This window comes from Salvia hispanica, chromosome 3, assembly GCF_023119035.1.
Source record: "Salvia hispanica cultivar TCC Black 2014 chromosome 3, UniMelb_Shisp_WGS_1.0, whole genome shotgun sequence".
Classification (NCBI taxonomy): Eukaryota; Viridiplantae; Streptophyta; class Magnoliopsida; order Lamiales; family Lamiaceae; genus Salvia; species Salvia hispanica.
The window spans coordinates 190,517-205,821 of NC_062967.1; the positions used below are offsets into that span (position 1 = coordinate 190,517).

The 15,305-nt window shown below is 35.9% G+C and overlaps 2 protein-coding genes across 3 annotated transcripts; both read left to right on the forward strand.

The window, feature by feature from the left end:
- Positions 1–2,229: 2,229 nt before the first annotated feature.
- On the forward strand, positions 2,230–4,567 carry LOC125211143 (homeobox protein BEL1 homolog). The gene is made up of 5 exons (XM_048110847.1): positions 2,230–2,439; positions 2,550–3,106; positions 3,183–3,550; positions 3,624–3,684; positions 3,833–4,567. The coding sequence occupies exons 2-5, from the start codon at positions 2,636–2,638 to the stop codon at positions 4,301–4,303; spliced, it is 1,371 nt and encodes a 456-aa protein (XP_047966804.1). The 5' UTR covers positions 2,230–2,439; positions 2,550–2,635; the 3' UTR covers positions 4,304–4,567.
- A 2,313-nt stretch (positions 4,568–6,880) lies between these two features.
- On the forward strand, positions 6,881–13,765 carry LOC125215147 (golgin candidate 6-like). 2 transcript variants are annotated; one of them, XM_048116473.1, is made up of 20 exons: positions 6,881–6,934; positions 7,083–7,170; positions 7,333–7,388; positions 7,930–8,057; positions 8,153–8,205; positions 8,379–8,525; positions 8,609–8,682; positions 8,766–8,835; positions 8,977–9,030; positions 9,123–9,218; positions 9,789–9,839; positions 9,953–10,039; positions 10,156–10,269; positions 10,587–10,658; positions 11,157–11,342; positions 11,507–11,610; positions 11,693–11,741; positions 11,950–12,015; positions 12,187–12,951; positions 13,046–13,765. In XM_048116473.1, exons 2-20 carry the CDS (start codon positions 7,147–7,149, stop codon positions 13,604–13,606), a joined length of 2,757 nt encoding a protein of 918 aa, XP_047972430.1. In that variant the 5' UTR covers positions 6,881–6,934; positions 7,083–7,146; the 3' UTR covers positions 13,607–13,765. The 2 variants fall into 2 exon arrangements, with proteins under 2 accessions (XP_047972430.1, XP_047972431.1); XM_048116474.1 differs by having other exon boundaries at positions 6,914–6,934; positions 7,014–7,170.
- Positions 13,766–15,305: the final 1,540 nt, after the last annotated feature.

Genomic DNA, 15,305 nt, shown 5'->3' on the forward strand with positions numbered 1-15,305 from the left:
AAATAATAGTGTCACAAACTGTACCCGAGTTTATTATTTCCCACCAGTTAATAAATTTTGGCTATATCAATGGATTTAAGAAAATTTTGAAGGGTGAGCTTCAAGAAAAACTATACTCAAAAATTGAAAAACTTGAAGCTCTCGAAGTTGTTGTCAAGAAATTACGAAAAAAAATCACGAAAAAAAATCCACATCATGATATTATTTGCCGAATTTTTTTCGCTCGTGGAAAATGACAAACTAAGGTAAAGTTCAAGATATTTTTTGTAAAAGTTCAAGATATTAGAGGCCAATATACGCTGAATGATTGAATACACAAAAACTCTAGTGTACATATTCTTCTTTATCGAATCACCCCATTCCTCCTCCATTATATTGCCACCCTCTTCTCCTTCATATTCCTCCGTCGTCTCCCCCCTTCTTTAAGCTCACTGATTCAATCAATAAAATATTTGTAATATGGTCGAACCAGGAGAGAAAAAAGGCCTAGAATGTTTATTTTTATTTTGGTAATGTAAATGAAACATAAATAGCTAATTATAATCAATATATAGTCCTTTCAAAATATAGTAGTACTACATGATTACATAAATAATTAAAATATAATTTAATGTGAAAATTAATATAGCGACTCATTTATAGTGAAGATCAATGGATTAAATTATTTCCTAATTAATAGAGTAAGAATAATTCATACTATGATTTTAGTAAAGTCAATGAGTTTATTTGACGGCCAACCGTTAAAATTCCTAATCACAGTTTGTTATTACGTTCATGGTATCACTATCATATACTATGTTTTAAAATGCAAAATTGTATCATCGCACTTACTAAATTTAATGTGATTAATTTAAACTGACACCAACGACCTAGCTATTTTAAATATAATATACAAGGTCGTCTATAAAAACTTTATAGACTAGGTACTTTATGTAACTTATTGATTCATATTATTCAATATTTTTTTCTGAAAATATCTTCTCTATATATAGTAAATAAACAATGGCATAGTTAATCTTATCTTCATCACATACCTAAATTAATAAATTAATTTATGATAGTTTAGTCAATTAATAAATTAAGGATTCATTATTATTTTGGGTCTATATAGTTGTAGAAATAATTTGATAAAAATTGTTTAATTTTTTGTTATAAGTTGCAAATACCTATACAGCTTTATTTAGTGCCCGAAAATATATCCCACATATTTATCACTCATAACAATTTAAAGAGTCATTTTATGATAAATAATTGACAGTGTTGCTGCTAATAACTCTCAAACCAACCACACACATTCATTAAATTAAATGAAGTCCAAATGTAAACGAAATGACACGATAGATGAAGAACGATTTCATGGGACAAAACTATACTACAACATGTGAATTTCTTAATTTTGGAAAAGAAAAAAAAAATATTTTGTGGAAATTAGAAAAGATGCTGGTCCCATTAAAATGAGATGTAGGGAAAAAAATAAAAAGAAGAAAAGATTGGTGGAGGGCTTTAATAGGTTGGTTTGCAATTAGAATTAGTTGGAAAATTTGGACCACCTCATCTCTTCACCTCCACAGAGATTAATCTAGGGAACATTTTCCACAACACATAATTGGTAGACTGGTAGTAACTAATTCACTGTTGTATTGAGTTCAGACCAGCCCCTGAAAAAGCCTGCGCTCAAGCTCCAGTTATGACAGCCTTCATTTTGAAATAGAGAATCTAATATTTGTTCTCTTCTAAGTTCTAACCTTAAGATTTTCAAAAAATCTTTCATGTCTCATTTAGCACACAAGAAACACATCATGTGATGGTGGATTTAATTTGTACTAGGTGAAGGACCATGTTGTATTGGGATTAGTATGAGTAGAGCTATTTGGAAGTAATGATGAGGCCATGATTATTGGCTAATTGGTTATTAATTAGAGGATTAAAGAATTGTCGTTGTAATCAATATTGTAATTGGTGGGATTGTGAAATAATTGAGGGGGCCATGGGGTGGGATATCTAGGAAACCTATTTTGTACGCATGTGGTGTAGTTATATATGTAACACTTTGCATTGACCCAATTCTTCTTTTATAGAGGTGGAAATGATCAAATGATGAATGTGGGTTGCAGGTCATGATCAAAAGCCTATTTGCTTTTTTTTTTTTTTATATATATATATATATATATATATATATATATATATATATATATATATATCTCGAGATAAATAGAGAAAGAGAACACACTATCTTCCTTACTAGGCTTGGTTTTTAAGAAAAAATACTAGTAAAAGAATCCCTATTTGTTCTTTCTCTCTCTCTCTCTCCCACCAAATATCTATCCCTCCTTTCCTTTTTACACCATCCCCAACCTACATAACCCTAGTAACTCTCTCTCTCTCTCTCTCTCAAGAAAGTGATGCACCAAATAAGCAATAAACATTGAAACTTTTGAGGTTAGAGGGTCACGCACACACAAAAAGGGGTTTGGTTGATTAAATAATTGATACACCTTCCCTTTTGATTTGTTTGTTTATTGATGGGATTCCATCTTTCCTTGATTCAGTTTTTCAGTCCAAGAATCATGATGATCCAACAAGAAGAAAGATAGATATATAAAAAGCACACACACACACACACACAGAGTTGGGGATGGCTGGCACAAGTTGTGAGGAGAAGCTCTTCTCCTCCGCCGCAAACCACCAAAACATCCTAGTGTTGGAGGACATGTACAGCCTAAACGAAACCCTGATGATATCGCCGGACGATCCATGCGTTTTCTCATGCGAAGGGAACGAGAGGCCCAGCCAAGGCCTCTCTCTCTCCCTCAGCTCCTCCAACCCTTCCAGCATCGGCCTGCAGGCGTTTGAGCTCAGATTCGGGCCGTCCAGCTCCCGATCGATCAATTTTGAGCAGCCTTACTCACATCCTGTCAACAAATCCAAGTATCTAATCCCCGCACAAGAGCTTCTCTCTGAATTCTGCAATCTCGCAATCAATCAGCACCAGATCAAGCCGCCCAAGACCGACAACGATGAAAAGAAGCCCCCGCCCCCGCCCTTCTCCCTCGACCTCCTCGAGCTGCACACAAGGAAAACCAAACTCCTCCAAATGTTGGACGAGGTAACTAACTAATTTTCCTAATTTCATTTTTTTTTCATTTACATATTAATAGTAATATTAATAATTTAAACCTTAGGTGGACAGAAGGTACAAACACTACTGCGATAAGATGAAGTGCGTGACGTCGTCGTTCGAGGCGGCAGCCGGGGGTGGAGCGGCCGCGCCATACTCGACTCTGGCGTCGAAAGCGATGTCGAGGCATTTCAGAAGCCTGAGAGATGGGATCGTGAAGGAGATAAAGGCGACGAAGAGAGGCATGGGGGAGAAGGAGGGGGTGAAGGGGGGGACTCCGCGGCTTCGGGTGCTGGACCAGATGCTGAGGCAGCAGAAGGCTCTGCAGCAGATGAGCATGGTCGAGAACCATCCCTGGCGGCCCCAGCGCGGCCTCCCCGAGCGATCCGTCTCCGTCCTCCGAGCCTGGCTCTTTGAACACTTCCTCCACCCGTGCGTATTTATTTATCTATTTTTTTTTTCCATTGATTTTTATGTTGTTTGTAATGAATTAACCTTTGTGTAGGTATCCTACCGATGTGGATAAACACATTCTAGCCCGCCAAACGGGCCTCTCCAGAAGCCAGGCAAGTCCCTTTCAACCTCCCTTTTTCTAATTCCATTTAATTTATACAATCAAGGTGGTGTCATATCTAATCTATACATATGAGTATTAATTAGTTCATTAATTAGAGATTAGTATTTTATAGCACCAATCTTTTGTCATTTTTGTAGGTTTCTAATTGGTTCATCAATGCTAGAGTGAGGCTTTGGAAGCCCATGGTGGAGGAAATGTACTTGGAAGAACTCAAAGAGAAAGACACTCCGGATCAGAAGCCGAGCCACGATAAGCTCGTGCGGATGGATTCCGAGTGTCTCTCTTCTATCATCAATAACAGCAACAGCAACAACAACAACGACGACAAAGAAAAGAGTAAAACCCTCCTCCAAAATGAGCAGCACCATTTCGGTGCGATGGAGCTCAATTTCTCGTCGTACGCAGGCGGTGGCGGTGGAGGCGGTGTTTCGCTTACTCTAGGGCTGCAGCAGCGCGGCGGAGTCGGTCTAGCGTTTTACCCTAGGGATGATCAAATGGAGGAGTGCCAAACGGCGCCGTTTTCGCTGTTGGATGGTGAGAATCAGAGCTTCCAATACCGGAGTTTGATGGGAGCGCAGGCGCAGCTGCTTCATGATTTAGCTGGTTGAAAAATACTAAAGGAATATTGGGAAAATGGATTGTCGGTGGATGGAGAGGAGGTTTTTTGAAGGCTGATGGTGATGGAGAAACTTATATACATGTGGTATACTACATAAAAATTACTTGGACAGGAAAGATTTATATGCAATTTGGTGTTAGGTATACAATTCGGATATGTCCTTATACATATATGTATAGCTAGTGTGATTTGCACTTCTTTTCTTCCCCAACTGCAACAATTTTTACTTTCCATCAAAACCTAATTTTGTCTCTTTTGATTTGTTATCATGATTTTAATTTTCTTGTTCAAAAGTGTACGTAGTGAATGTTTGCAATCATACTATTTACTTGGCTTACTAGGCCAATGACATATCCAGATGGGATCGGGGGTCACTTGGCCCGTAAGAACCTAAAAGCCCCATTAAATTCAATTTTTGAGCAGTTGCTGATCCTCAATTCTTCCGAGTTCGGGTACGCTTTCGTTCTTTACGTGTTATACTATTTTATATTTTGTTGAAGTGTGCATGTACCGAGTGCATCTTGCAATCATATATTACTACTATTTACAAGGCTTAATAGGCTAATGACGTATCTAAGTGGGGTCGGCCAACCAAACGCAAGCCCATGAGGATCTCAAAACTCCATTAATTTATGCTTTTTGTGTCCACTTCTGTTCTTCGTCTGCCATCCATTGCCAGTGACGGTTGTCGCACCATCTTTACATTCCAAAGAAATGAGCAAGCTCAATTCGCTCTATCAATCTTGTTTCATGTTGAAGTGCAATGATTCACAAGGTTCATTCTTATCCGGATTCATATGTATCAACAAAGTGTACACAATGAAGAAATATCATGTCAAGATGGAAAAGCTATAACAAGTCTGGTAGAATTTTGTCACTCAAAACAATAGAAGCATTAAAACCCCATCAAAACTTTAAATTTAAACATTCTATTTCACTCAAAACACATCGATAGGAGAAGCTAACTGACAACTGCTTGTGTGGCTATGAGATTAATCAAGGTCCAATTTTGTTGGGGCACATAAAGATATTTCTTGTTTTATGCTACAAAGACTTAGACATATATACATAAGTCACCAAACGAAGTCTGTTAGAGCTTCAACTCAAGATTAAGACTTCCCATCAATATATCATCATCACTATCGTATTTCATGCTTTGTGGTCCTTCCATATTAAAAGATGACAATTTTTCATTGGTCATGAAAAATAATTTGGGTTGCCCTTTTGATAATCAACGAAAGTGCTGCCTATTGCTACCACTTTTTCCAAGCCAAAGTGCCTTCTCTTATAATCTATTTTTCTCCAAAGTTATTACACCATATATGTACAAGGAGGTTGGGATAAAATATAAAAAATAGTCAATTCTGTCCTACTATCATTTTAGGCATGAGACATAATAGAAAGGTAAATATATATTCGTTAAACGATTTGACAAAATTGAATATATACCCTCCTTCTTTTAACTTAATTTCAACTTAAAAATATTATATGGTTTTCACTTCACGTTACCATCAACATATGATGGTAATTGGTAAACTAAACATGAGAGTATGAAAAATCATTCTACTATGATAATACTACTATAACTTTAATCACGTGCAAGATTTATACTTAACTAGCTATTACAAATTGACATAAGTAAAAAAAAAAGGGAGGCGGTAAAGCTCAATGTTTATAATTAGAGGAGACGAGCATTAATTAGTTGTATTATATTGTTGAGTCACTGCCCCACCCATAATAAATAAATAATGGTAGTATTAATTATAGAGATAATCACGACCCTAATAATAAGTAAAAAAAATTCAACCAAAGCATTAAAATTTGAAATTAAAACAAAATAAATGTAAAAGATATGTGAAGTGGGATAAAAAAATGGAATCTCATCATGAATAAAATCTCTATTAGTACAAAATAACGCAATATGATATTCGTTACTTCATAACTCCATTATTTACATGAGAAACCCCTTTCCAACATTTTTTTCATCATTCATTTATTATGTTGTATGGCAATTTGGACACTGACAAACATATGTCCCAATTCTAGTTCTACACCCCAGCATAGGCCATATACACACATCTATTTGTTTACAATAATTTAGTATGGGAAAAAAAAACTTATATTTGAAATTTAAAATAATTAGTAATAGAGTTTCATTATGGGCCGGGTAATGCCCACTTGGAACCCACTCACACCACTTGCCTTGGACCAATCTTCCCCACTTCATTAATTTAGTCAAAATTATGGGCTACCACTCTAGCTAACTAAGTCAAATTATTTAAAAAATATGAGGAAAATTTATTATTATATCCCTAAAAATTTAAATTTTTCATAATTTTAGTCAATGCATATAAATCACCATTACTTTAATTCCACATAATTTTACTTTTCTTTGATTGATTAATGTAAGTAGGAGACTTTCCTATTGCATGAAGTCCAAGAAAATTTCCATTCTATTTGTTGAAAATGAAAGTAAATGATTTGGGCCAAAGCCCAACAAATATATCTAAAATCCGGCCCAAAGCCCAACAAATATATCTAAAATCCGGCCCGTAAAATATTAGATGCATTCTCTCTCTTCTCCCATTTCACTCTGTTCTCGATTCCTTTCATTGCAGAGGTAACATAATTGCTAATTACAATAGTTTTTAATTAGGGTTTATTCAAATTCTTAGGTTTATGGCGTATTCTGTGTTTAGGATCGGCGTAATGCCAACTGAGGCCCACGAATTCTAGATTTTGATGTCTGACTTTTGATTGTGGATTAGTTAACCTTGTGATCGCTGCACTTTCTATGCATTGTGGAAATTGAAGAGTTTTGGTTGTATCAGAATGGATTTTGTATCGAAATACCAGGTACCCTCAATTTAATCACTTTTTGCTAAAATTTGCTGTTTGCAGCTCAATTTAATATGGTGTCATTGATTTGGGAGATTTGCTGCTAGCAATTGGCAATGTTTGTCTACATGTACTTGGTTGTGAGCTAACATGCAAACTATTCAAATGGTTTTTATGCAGGGCGTTGTTGGCCGTGTTTTCGGAAATGAAAATTCGGGCTCGAGTGAAGATGATAGGTAATTGATCAAGTTCAGTTGAAGTTTACAATTGTGTTATTGCACCTCAATGAGCAAATTGGCGATGCTTGACTGTATTTGTGTATGAATAATGGTCCATGTAGGAGAATGAGCATGTTGACTAAATTTAAATTTGAATGCACATCTTTTTGGAGCTTGTACTGCATCGACATGGAAGTGAGAGACTGTTTACTATATTTAAACCAGAATGCAGTTCCTATTCTTGGTGCTCGTCATACTGAACAATCATTGATATTTGGAGGCTTGCATGCATATGAAGGAGCTTCATATCTCTCTCTTTTTTTTTATTGGAGTGATATTCAACCCAATTGACTTTACTGTTTAAGGTTTTAGCAAAAATTGTAGGAGTATGTGTATATTAGGAAATCAGAAAGTTTTATACACCCTCTGTTATTACAGTTATTTCAAAATATTTTATTTTGGAATAAAATCTTACCCAAATTTTATAGTAATATTATTGTGATGAAATTTATTAATTTTGAAAAAAATTTATGTCTGTTCTTAAATTGATGTGTATCAGTTATGTTGAGCGCTTGCTGGATCGCATTAGCAATGGTGTCCTGGCTGATGACAAGAGGAATGCGCTGACTGAGCTTCAGGCTGTTGTAGCTGAAAGTAATGATGCACAGTTAGCCTTTGGAGCAATGGGTCGGTTTTCTTCGTAATGAAATTGCTGCTGATTCTACTTTATTTCATTCATGAAATATGATTTCATATCTTCCGTCTGCTGAATTGTTTTGCAGGGTTTCCCATACTATTGAATGTCTTAAAGGAGGGGCGTGAAGATGTAGAAATGGTTTGAGGCCTTCACTGTCTTATATTTATAAAACTCTTTTTCATATATTTGCTTGTTCATTTGGAAGATGATGCCATTTTAGTTGCTTCTAGTTAGTAGCTTGTATCTGAGAATGTCCCTTCTCAGTTATCCCCAATGAGCTTTTGTTTTTACGATGAAAATTTTCTATGAAGGTTCGTGGAGCGCTGGAAACTCTTGTGAGTGCCTTAAGTCCAATTGAATTTGGAAAAAAGTCAAAGAATGGGGTTCAACCAGCTCTAATGAACAGTGATTTGCTTTCAAGAGAAGTGGAAAATATTTCACTTCTTTTGAGCTTGCTGGTACGAACTTTGCATTAATTGTCATCGAATTCCTTGAGTTTGGCTTATGTCTGTATATGATTTGCTAATTAGTGCCTCTGCAGTCTGAGGAGGATTTCTACATTCGGTATTATACATTGCAATTGTTGACAGCACTTCTCACAAATTCTCCAAATCGGTATGACTAATATCATTTTCGTCTAATACTGTACATCCTTCTTAACAAAAACCAAGTACATATGTTTTTGGATCTGCTTACAGGCTCCAAGAATCTATTTTAACAATTCCGCGTGGTATAACAAGGCTCATGGATATGCTCATGGATCGTGAGGTATCTTACTGATACTTAATCGGGTTCAATTTGTTCCCCTCTTTCCTATTGCTGTAAACCAATATTTGCACATATGTTTCCCTTTTCATTATTCTTTTTCCTCATTTCTAATTCTTTTTTTTTGTTTATTATTTGGTTTAGGTCATAAGAAATGAGGCATTATTACTTCTCACATACTTGACTCGGGAAGCTGAGGTGATTGTTCCCTCCAAAAGCCATTGTTAAATGCGAATCTCTTGTGTTGTATTATCTGTTTCTCATGGTTTATCATGTTCATTATCATTCAGGAAATCCAGAAAATTGTGGTCTTTGAAGGTGCTTTGGAGAAGATCTTTGGCATTATAAAAGAGGAAGGGGGCTCTGAAGGTGGTGTTGTTGTACAGGTGTTTAAATACCTAGTGTGCAATTTTATAACAATTTTCTCGTGGTTTGTCTAAATAAGTTTAAACACTGTATTCTTCTTGATTGGTTGTTGACAATATAGCCATCCATGTTTACTACGAAACGTACTGAATATAACTCATCTTGATTGGTCATTGGTTGTTGGTTTAGTAAAGCTTCCACTTACAGCCACAGTGGCAAATATTAAGCTGAAAAACACCCAAACCAATCTGTCTAATGGGATTTGGTCCCCTGTGCCTACCAACAATGATTGGGCATGATAATCATGCATTCTTCCTTCTTGTGAACTAAACCTATATCCAACTTGTTATTAACTTTTTGCCTGTTCCTGTTTACCACAATTCAAGCAGATGATATTATCGTCTTCTTAAATCTGATCTATTTATCTGTTTCCAACGTCTTTGTTAATTTTCCTGCATTTCGGTATCTTTAAATGTATGCTTTTAATTGTCATTACAAACATTATATTCTGTAGAGAGTGTTTTCTGGTCGGCTGTGCATTCAGTTTTCTAATAGTATCATTAATCTTTCTTCCTTGGTGCTGTAAACAGGACTGTCTGGAACTGTTGAACAATCTTCTTCGATTTAATTCTTCAAATCAGGTTTCTATGCTCTTTTCTTTTTCCTTTTCTTTTTTGATTCTCATAATTTTGATAATTCACAATATGTTGTGGATGCTCTGAACTTCTTATAAGGTGATTGGTAAGTGGTGTAGGTATTGCTTAGGGAGACACTGGGCTTTGATTCTCTCATGTCGATTCTGAAGCTCAGAGGAAGCACCTACAAATTCACCCAGCAGAAGGTTGAACAGTATTTTTGTTTTGCTCTTAATGCAATCTTAAGTCTGTTAAATTAGAGTTTGTTTCCATGCATTGAGTGCTAACTTTTTCCCTGTGTTAATTAACTGATTGCCAGTAGACTATAAATCTACTCAGCTTGTTGGACACAGTCAATTTGCTTCTGCATGGTGGTCAACAGACTGATCCAGGAAAAGACTCCAATAGTTTGGCAAATAAAACAGTTTTGGTTCAGGTTCGTTTTTAGCTCTTAAACTTCTCTCAGCTGTAAACTAATACTCCCTCCGTCCCAAAAGAATATGCACTTTGGGTTCGGCACGAGTTTTAATACAAAATTGGTACAAAGTATGAGAGAGGTAGAGAGAAAAGAGTTTCCAAAATTAGAAACTAGAAAGTGAATATTCTTGTGCGACAGACTAAAAAGGAAAGAGTGCATATTCTTGTGGGACCGAGGGAGTAATTATGATCTTGGTGTATTCCTTAAAAGAATTATGGTGTCAGTACTCAGTAGAGGATAATATAACATTTCTATTGTTTTACTCGTCATTGCAGAAAAATATGCTGAGCCATCTATTAATGCTGGGAGTTGAGAGCCAATGGGCTCCTGTTGCTGTCCGTTGTATGGTGAGATAGCTGTTCCGATCTTGTTATTTTTGTTTAATCTCTATATTGTTGTTCACTCTAATAATTATTCACCACTGTGGAGATTAATTGTACCTTTTTTTACCTAAGAGACTTATCTTCCATTTAAGGATCACAAATATATTTGTAATATGATTGAGCATTGATCTTATGCAAACACTTCACTTCTAAGGCATTCAAAGGTAGTAAGTTATTACATCCGAATCGGTAATTTGAGCAAGACTACTCTAGGCCAATTTGTAAGATATTACTGTACCAAGAAATAACTCAAACAAGCAGTTTTTGTTCTCTCTGCTATTCTTTTTCCTTAATGAGCTAAGTTCAAGAAAGCTCACTATTTGAAGCTGATGTGTTTTCTCCATTTTTTCATACTGTATTAGAGATTGTATTAGTTCTGGTCTATAAGTCCATGTAATTCTATCTGGTCAAGGGAGCTTTATGGAGTTTTCCGATGTTCACTTTTTATTCTCAAATTAACAGGCACTTCAGTGTATTGGTGATCTGGTTGTCAATCATCCTCAGAACCGTGACGCTCTTGCAAATAAAGCACTTGGGGAGGAGCATCATGTTGAGCCAGCCTTAAATTCTCTCCTTAGAATTATTTTGCGAACTTCTAGCTCACAAGAGTTCATTGCGGCAGACTATGTTTTCAAGAGCTTTTGTGAGGTTTGTGAATTATTCTGATATTGGAGGAAACATCTCTGATTATGATCAAATAGGAAAAATGTATGCTCTACGGTTTATGAGCCTATTTGTTTTTATGCTTTTTCTGTTTTTGGTTCTGAACTGTGATTCTCTATTTATTCTCTTGAGGTTCTATATTGTATCAGAAAAATCCCGATGGTCAAACTATGTTGGCTTCGACTTTGATTCCTCAACCACACTCATTGATAAATGCAGAGTTCGAGGAAGATGTAAACATGTCATTTGGAAGGTAATATATATCTTTTCAGTCTTTTTGGAAGTCCCCCCTTCAAAACATTGATTAATTGTTCTGAAAGTTCTTTTTCTTGTAGTATGCTACTGCATGGGCTGATACTGAGTGAAAGTGATGGTGATCTTGAGGTATGTTGTGCATTTCACATGATATTTAGACATGTCCAAAATCCAAATGAGCTGTTTCTATTTCTTCCAGGTTATTTGTTGTTTTCACATTGCGAATTTTACTGTTCTCATATTCGGAGATTGTGATAGCTTATTTGACTAATATGTTCAAGACGTTCCTCCTTTCTTGTGCTGGGAGTAAGTTAATTTTTCTCTTTATTTTGTGTAGACTTGCTGCAGAGCTGCTGGTGTCCTATCTCATATTCTGAAGGATAACATTCAGTGCAAGGAGAGGGTAAATGTTTTTTTTCTTCTTATTATTCATATTCTTGTAACTACTTTTCCAACATCGGCGGAGTTATCTTCAAATTTGAAGATTCTCTTTTGGTGTTGCATTTCTTATGGAGTTAAAACTTAAAGTCGCCCACGTACCTCTTCTCATAGTATGATGTAAAAGCTGCTGCAGGTTCTTAAAATTGAACTTGAAGCGCCTACACTGACGTTGGGAGGTCCAGAGCCTTTACTGCACCGTATGACTAAGTACCTGGCACTTGCTTCTTCTATGAGTAAAGATGGAAAAGGCAGCCTAACAGAGACTACATATCTTCAGCCAATTATTTTAAAGCTACTAATTCTTTGGCTCTTTGAATGTCCGAGTGCTGTACAGTCCTTCCTTGAAGCACGCCCTCACCTCACATACTTGCTAGAGTTGATTTCTAGTGAAACTGCGACTGTATGTGTAAAGGGATTGGCTGCTGTACTCTTAGGAGTGTGCATAGTCTGTCATAAAAGTGCTGATGGCGGACAGGATGCTTTTGGTATCATTGATGCTATTAGCCAAAAAGTTGGACTTACCTCTTACCTTCTTAAGTTTGATGAAATGCAGAAGAGCCCACTTTTTACTTCTGAAAAGCCTGCTCTTTCCCGTAAACCATTGACCCGGTCTATTGGTGCTAGCATGTCTGACATTGAAGAGGTCTATGACGATGAAAATACTGATCAGAGGAATGGGGATCATCCTATCCTTCGGATGGTGATTGAACCTCAGTTTGTTGACTTTCTTAAGGGGTTAGAAGTGAAAATTAGAGAACAAATTGTAGAAATTTATAGTCGTCCGAAGAGCCAGGTAGCGGTGGTCCCGTCTTACCTAGAACAGCAGAGTGGAGAAATTGACAAGGAGTATATCAAACGACTGAAGGACTTTGTGGAGAAGCAATGCCGTGAGATACAGGTACTTCTGTTGTAGCTTATCTGTATATATTGAAGAACAATGGTTCCACTCCCAGTCTTTAATGTCTAGTGTTGGCTGTTTGTTCGTTTGAAAGGACCTTTTGAGTCGGAATGCTACTCTTGCTGAGGACCTCTCAAAGACTGGCGGGAGTGGTTCATCATCCCAGCTCGAACATAGGATTAGCAGTGGATCAGACAGAATCCTGGTTGAGACTCTCCGTAGGGATCTACATGAGACTTCCCAACGGTTGGAAGCCCTCAAAGCAGAAAAGGAGAGAATCGAAGCCGAGTCTTCAGAGCACCAACACTCAGCATCTAAACTTGAATCTGATCTAAAGAGCTTGTCCGATGCATACAATAGCATTGAACAGGCCAACTTTCAGCTAGAACGTGAAATAAAAGCATTAAAGAGTGGTGGGGCTGTAGCTGCTCCTGACATTGAGGAAATAAAGGCAGAAGCAAGGGAAGTCGCTCAAAGGGAGAGTGAGGCTGAGTTAAACGACCTGCTCGTGTGTCTTGGGCAAGAACAGAGCAAAGTGGAGAAGCTCAGTGCAAAGCTAGCAGAGCTGGGAGAGGATGTTGATAGTTTGCTCGATGGTATCGGAGACGATGTTGGAATGCAGGGAGAAGAAGAAGATGACGACGAACAAGATTGAGGTGTCGATTTCTACATCTTTTACTGAACTTTTTGGATTTTTACCAGTTGTCATGCTTGCACATTGCTTAGTAATTAAATGTACATTACGGAGTAATATTTTTGTCATATTTATCTCCATAAAACTCAACACCAAAATGCCAAGCCATTGTTTGTTTTACTTTTTGGAAATTTGTTTTCATTATGTTCGACTTTCAATATGTTTTTAGCTTTGTTTCTGCCATCCATTTGTTCTTTCCACAACTTTTGAAAGCAATATAGAATATGCATGTAGTTCAACTAAAGAGTGGGTTCATGTGAAGGTGTACTAGTACTTTTTTCTAATATTTAAATTTGAGCACAGATCATAAGAACTATTTAACCAACTACACTAACTAGTGATGAATTGAGTCATGATGTTGGGTTCAATAATTATAATAATATTTATAAATTTATGGAGTAGAAGAATTAAATATTCGAACCCCACCTAAGAAACTGTAGCCCGTGAGGCCGTGAATGGACCAAAACTATTATTAGTGGAGGGAATATAGTCACGGGAAATAACATGTCAGTGACACTTTTTTTTTCCTTAGGATTTAATTTTATAAAGTATTTGGTCTCTTGCATTTACTTGTTTAAAAACTTATTTTGCCAAATACTACTGTAAATTTTCAAATACCTTATAAAATATAGTACTATTAAGAAGATTATAAACTGAACCACACACCCTAAAAACTGATTATTTGTATGTGGATACTACTTGATTTATAAATCATTATATATTTATTTAACTTAAGCGTGAAAGAATGGTTTGAAAAGTACTACTAGTACATGTTTGCACTACATGCTAAGAGATGAGGATGCGTATTTTCGTGAATGAATTGAGGAAGATTTTTATTTTGCGTAGCATTTTCAATAAACATAAATCATTTTTCAACTTTTGCAATTCCATATTTATTCTTAAAATAGTTAAATTGCAGATATTTGTATAATGGAAAACTTTTAAGATATTATGATTTATTTTTCGAAATGTATTTTACAAAGAAGTTAATAACAGAATATAATATATGCAATAATATTATGAAAAAGGAAACAAGAGACATATACTAAAAGATCCGATCGACAAGATGGAATCCCTCTTTTTAAGTGGTTGAATTTATTGTGACACTAGTGTTGTCTGCAAAATTGCAAAAACTTACAAAAGAACACTCCCAAAATCCCCCCCAAAAAAATAAACACTGGAAATTTTAAAATGGCACCAATTTTGGGTAGTGGAGATTTATGAGGCCATTACTTGGAGCCATGATTCATCAACCACTTAAAAATGTCTAAAATGGTAAGAACAAAGAATATATCAGAGTGCTTTAGTAAAACTGTCTATTTGTAAAATTGCATATTTTTACCTTTTCTGTGATCATATTTTTATTAGATATGTTGACCAAATAAGAGGTTTAAATGTGGAAAATAAAGTGGGGTTCTGGAATATTGAGTTTAACAAGTCCACAAGTATACCCAATCGAATAGAATGAATTTATAGCCACGTTTTGTATTACAATACGCCTCAATTTCATGCCAGATTCTGTACATGTTTTACACTGACATAGTTGAAGTAATGTAAACCAAATAAGTTAGGTAAAATGATATTCATGCTTCTTCATTCTACAATTTACAAAAATGAAAAATGGGTTTTTTCACATGCAAGTTTGTCGATTTTAGGTAAT